The 6000-nt window shown below is 42.6% G+C and overlaps 1 protein-coding gene across 1 annotated transcript; it reads right to left on the minus strand.

Annotated features, from left to right (window-relative positions):
- Nucleotides 1–4291: 4291 nt before the first annotated feature.
- LOC142456335 (protein SET-like) lies at nt 4292–5038 on the minus strand. The gene has a single exon (XM_075557485.1). The coding sequence runs from the start codon at nt 5036–5038 to the stop codon at nt 4292–4294; it is 747 nt and encodes a 248-aa protein (XP_075413600.1).
- Nucleotides 5039–6000: the final 962 nt, after the last annotated feature.

The following is a 6000-nucleotide window of genomic DNA, read 5'->3' on the forward strand; positions in this document are numbered from 1 at the left end:
GAATGACTTGGTGGCTGCAGCAATGGGCTCAAATATGACAACACTTTTGAAGGTGGCACAGGATCAGGCAGTATTTCCTTCGGTGGTGCACAGGATTGCTATGAGTTGCAGCTGGCTTGATGCACGGAACAACCACACACAACCGACATCCAAACTTGTTACCAGTGATTAGGAAGGACTCCTAGAGACCCTCCGGGACAGAGCAGAGCTGCCCTATCTATAGGGTGTCCAAGGCTGTAAGCATTACAGAAGCAGACTGCCGCATCTTTTCCCCACAGGGAGGTTCGAACTGTTGACCTTTTCACTAGCAGCTTAGCTCTTAACCACGACGCTACCAAGGCTACTTAATCAAACGCATAAAACATAGTACATTAAACGTTGCAAAAGAATGTGGTTTGTGACCAAAATTTTTAATGCCTAATTCAAGAAAGTGGAAAAGATAAAAAAAAAAACAAAAACCAAAGTAATGCTATAGCCCAAGAAATTAAATTAAAGCTCTTACTTAGAGATTTTTAAACTTTAATTTGAAAACAGAATTAACCTTATATGGAGATATTGTAAGCTCAACCGAGAACGTATTATTTTATTGGCAGCTAGGGTGGTACAGGTATGGAGGCAGGCATATCCGATTGCCGCAAGGAAGGGGTCAGCCAAGCCTCTCTGGTGCATCCTGCATTCCCTACTCCAGTGAATCTTCCCTACATCTCTGCTGGGTTCAGTAGTTCCTACACGGAGCTCACAGGCAATACTCACCAATAAGGGGTTACTACAAATCAGGATTGGCAAACAGTAAGGATATAGTCACTGGTCTTCTCAGCCAACAGCCAAGTCTCTCTCCATTCTCAGTGTCTCGGTCACATGGTCTCTTGGCCTTTGCCTTCTTTTCCAGGAAGTCAGCCCACTTGTCACTCGGTCCCACAGTTCCGTAGCTTGGAACTGGTAAGGAGCTCCGCGTTGCTCCTGGGAGTCTCTGTACCACAGTCTGGATGCATCTGGTCTCAGCAGCCTCCACCTCTTCAGACAGGGATCTTGAGGGCGCTCTTCCAAGGTCTTCAGGCTTTGTCTCTCTGTTGCTGCTTCAAAGAAGGCTCCTCCTTACAGCCAGGGGGATGGCAGTAAACACTGACCAGTCCTCTCCGCCAGTGCCACACACCCCCTACGCACAGAGTCCCACCCCATCAACCCGGGGGGAGCCACAAGGCTTGAGTAGAAGAAGCATATTGAGAAATCTCACTCCACCACAGCTAGCAACATATTGAAGGAGCTTTAGTACCAGTGTTGGGTGTTAGATTACTAACTACACGGTCAGTTATTCAAACCCAACGATCAATCCTCAGGAGAAAGAAGAGACCATCTGTTCCAGTAAAAATGGAATCTCCATAAAGATGGAGAACCCTCTACAGCAGTGGTTCTCAACCTGTGGGTCGTGACCCCTTTGGGGGGGTTGAATAATGCTTTCACAGGGTCGCTATGGGAAAACACATAAAACATTTCACAATATGGAATTTCATTTTGTGATTAATCACTATGCTTTAATTATGTTTAAATATGTTCAATTTGTAACAATGAAAATACACCCTGCCTAGTCATAATAGTAGCAAAATGACAGTGATGAAGTAGCAACGAACATAATGTTATGGTTGGGGGTCAGCACACCCTGAGGAACTGTATGACAGGGTCGCGGCAGTAGGAAGGCTGAGAACCACTACTCTGCAGGGTTCCTGTATGATTGGAATCAACTCGTTCCCAGTAGGTTTGTTTGCTTGGTTGGTTTCGGGGTAACAGTGAGGGCGGTGGTAGAATTCTCATCTTCCGTGCAGGAAACGTAAGTTTGATTTCCGGTCAAAATACCTTAAGTGCATCCGTTTCCCATCTGTTAGCGAAGCTATCATACTGAACAGGTTTAAATGGAGTTTACCCAGTCTGATTAGGAAGAAAGGTCTCGTGATCCACCTCTAACGAGCAGCCGATAAAAACCCTGTGTGTGGTCCACTCCAAAACCCATGATGGGAACAGAGCAGGCGCTGCTGCCTTCAGCCCTGTTGTGTATGGCGGTGTCAAGGGCCAAGGCCAGCCCATGGCAGCTATCAATGACCCCACATTGGGCTCTCGGAGGAACCAGTGTGTGTTAGTTTGAGGCGCCTCGGGGGTCAACACCGTTGCAGCAGAATACCGGATCTTTTCTAAAGAAAGGGAGTCGATCTATCCTTAGAGACACATGAGGGAAGATACCGATTGGGAGATGTTTTCCATGAGTAATAAAGCTGGGGACATAAGGGAAAAACACATTTGAGGAAGAGGCAAAACTCTTCTTTTGACTTTAGGCTTTACAGCTAAATAGAGACCCGTTTTTGTTTTCTTTTTAATTAATGAATACATTTAATTTACCTATATAACATCACTTACCTTTTCTTGAATTCCATATATCCTATTAAAACTAGTAATATTTTACATTTCAGTTTGTTTTTGTCCAAAGTGTAAGATTATAAAAAATAAGTTCATAAAATGAATGTTGAAAAAGAGTTAATATTACTGTCAAAAATAATTAAAGAAAAAGTACACTTTTAAAAGCTCTACTACCTAGAGGGTTTAAGTGGAACTTTTCTATGAACCTAGAAGATTTCCAATGGAATTTGTTTTAGAGGAGTCAATTTATTATAAACATAATTAAAACACAATTATACAATTTAAAACTCCCGGACCTTGAGCCGGGTTGATAGCTGGCGGGCTCGGCCTGGTGGCCCCGGGTGCTGCGCGCCCAGGTCCACTCCGCGCGGAGCATCTCCAGACCATGGAATGCGTCCTTGCGCTCACCTTCCTTCTTCCTGTGTTTCTTCCTGCGGTCCAGCTGTGTCCTGTCGCACCTGTAGAACTTCAAGAAGCAGGAGTGAGGGGCCGGCCCTGACCCCAACCTGTCTGATCATGTTTCCTGCATTCCTGGACCGTGTCCTTCCGTTGTGGCGATCATGTCTGCAACCGTGACCACCCCGTGATCCCTGGAGGACCACATGCATCAGCTTGCAAGGCCCCACTCAGGGCCCTACCTCGTAACAATAAAGGCGACCGAAACCTTTAAACAAACAAACAAAAAATAATTTAAAAAATAAAATAATTTAAACCTATGCATATTATAAATATTTATACATATTACATACACATTCGAAAAAATATAAAAATACTATAAAAGACAGTTAAAACACTTCAAAATTTTGCATTTTGTTGAAATTGCAAAATCATCTCATTTTAAAGGAATTAATGGTAACAGAAAATAAATATTAAAAAAATAACATTGACCAGTGAATTTTTTTTAATTTCAAGTAGATTCCCAAAGTATTGCTTAATTTCCCACTTTTACAAAAAAAATTTTGTGTACACATTTAGTTTTATTGTAACAAAGCAACTTGTACACTTTTAACGTTAAAGACAGCATCTTTCCTTTCCAGTGAAACAAAAGAAAAATTTTAAATAAACAGGAACAAAATTACAATAGAGAATGTCAATTCCAAAGAAGATCCTACAGGGTCTACTGATTCTCCCATCGAGTGGCAGGGCTCAAGTCATCATTAGGAGAGCATTTTATTTTAAAAGTGTCATCTTAAACTGCAAGGCTATCCGTTAAACATCACAATTAAGCATGCCAAAGGAGAAGCCCATGTTTTCAAAATGCCACTTAACCCACCCAAACATCTCAAACCCACCCTTTGCTGACCTTCTATAACCCCCTTTTTTAAAGTTGTTTTTCCTTTTTTTTTAAACAAGAGAAGTAGACAGATATATGTTGGTAAATGCTAACTGTCCATATTCACATAGAGACACAGTGTAATCTCTGAGCCCAATGTACAGAGGAAGGAGGAAAGAAGCTACAGGGGCCGAGCACCCTCCAGCTGCCAGCAGGGCCAAGGGAGCAGAGGGTTTTGTTTTCCCACAGAGCACGGTGGTGTGTTGATTCCATAGTTTTTGTTGAGACAGGAAGGGACAAAAATTAATTTGAACACAAGGGGGTAGAGGTTCTTTTCCACTGTATTCTGCACAAGGCATTATTCCCTCCACCCCCAAATAAGTTGAGAACCATGGTGTAGAGAAAAGAGACCTCAAGAACAGGGTGATTGAGCACAAGAGGAAGAAAACAAAAACAAAAAAAGACTGCAACTTGCTCCCAGGGATTGAAGAAAATTAAAAAGGTTGGAATCCATTAGTGTTCTGTTAGTCATCCTCTCCTCCATCCTCCTCTCCTTCCTCTCCCTTGTCATCATCTTCATCTTCTTCCCCTTCGTCTTCATCCCCTTCTTCATCAATATCTTCTAAACCCTTCTTCTTCTTCTTCTTCTTCATCTTCTTCACCTTCACTTTCCTCATCATCCATATCAGGAACCAAATAGTGCTGTAATGGATTTGGCCAGATATCATCTTTGATGACCTCTCCTAATTCATCGGCGCCGGCATCAGACTGGTCGGTAAACCAGGTAAAGACACTCTCAGGTCCGTCATGCTGCCCCTTCCTGCTAGCTTTGTTCTGTGTTTGACTGGAATGTTTCGTCAAGTCCTTTCCAGATTTCCATTTGATTTCAGTTGATTTTGAAGATGGATCACCACTATCATTCAGATGAAATTCTTTGGAGAGAACTTTATTTTCAAAGTAAGGATTTTCATCAAAATAAAAATCTATTTTGTAACCTGATTTAATATCTTCAAATTCTGTCACTTCAGCTCTGGTCAAATAATGCAGAGCCTCTTCATCCTCAAGCAATGCAGACACATGCGCATGGTTGACAAATGTTGTTACCCCAAAATTTGGGATTTTGGCGATCAATTCTGACCTCTTCTGAAAGAATGGTTGGCAGAGTTTGTTATATTTCTGTTCTGCTTTCAAAATCTCCTCACTGGCTTGTTCATTAAGTCTGTCTATTTCATTTTGTACCTCATCAATATGTTCAATTGCTTCCAGCTGTTCTTTTTCTTCCTTGGGGGGGGCCGGGGTCTCCTGCACCTTAGGCTTCTTCATTTGCGGCAGGCTTGAAGACTGGCGGTTAGGGGCCATGCTGCTTGCTGTCTGCCAGCAGAGCCCAAGGAACGTGCCAAAGAGCCGCTGGCCTCCCGTGGAAACTGCCACAAAATTGCCAACACTTGTCTGTCAGTTTGTTGATGTTTGCTGTGATTCTAAAAGCTACGTCATTGGTATTTCAAATGCCAGGAGGGTCACCCAACGTGAACAGGTTTCTGAAGTTTCCAGACTAAGAACAGACAAGGAAGAAGTCTCCACTTCGGTGGAAGAAGCCGCTGAAATTCTATGCATAACATTGAAGCATTGTCAGATACTGAAAGCTTAAACCAGTGATTCTCAAACTTCCCAATGCCAGGACCCTTTAATACAGTTCCTCATATTGTGGTGACCCCCAACCATAAAATTGTTTTGTTGCTACTTCATACTGTCATTTTGCTACTATTATGAATCATAATGTAAATATCTGATATTCAGGATGTATTTTCATTGCTACAAATTGAACATAATTAAAGAATAGTGGTTAATCACAAAACAATATGTTATTATATATTGTGAAATATTTATTTCTAATGACAAATAAATGAAATTTTGTCTTGAAGCACGGTGTAGCATGGGTAAGTCTTCATGCCTGGTACTCGTATGTGGGTGGATCTGCATGGGGGCAGACCCAGCTGGAGAGGGATAGAGGAGCGGTGTCTCAGTTCCTAAGACCATCAGAAATATGTGTTTTCTGTTGGTGTCAGGCGATCCCTGTGAAAGAGACGTTCGACCCCCCCAAAGGGGTCGTGACTCACAGGTTAAGAACTGCTGGCTTGAACAAAGGAAGCAGCATACTATCAGAGATAGTGCCAGACTATGGGCCCCTCAGGTCTTGAGGACAAGCAAAATGTGATTGAAGAAGAGCTGATTTCTTGGGGTGTAGACCATGGTGATGTGAATCTGGTAAAGTCTGTGGGGGTGGAGCCTATGGGATCTTCGTTTGCTGATAGGGTACAACT

Source organism: Tenrec ecaudatus, chromosome 9, assembly GCF_050624435.1.
Source record: "Tenrec ecaudatus isolate mTenEca1 chromosome 9, mTenEca1.hap1, whole genome shotgun sequence".
In the NCBI taxonomy this organism is placed as follows: Eukaryota; Metazoa; Chordata; class Mammalia; order Afrosoricida; family Tenrecidae; genus Tenrec; species Tenrec ecaudatus.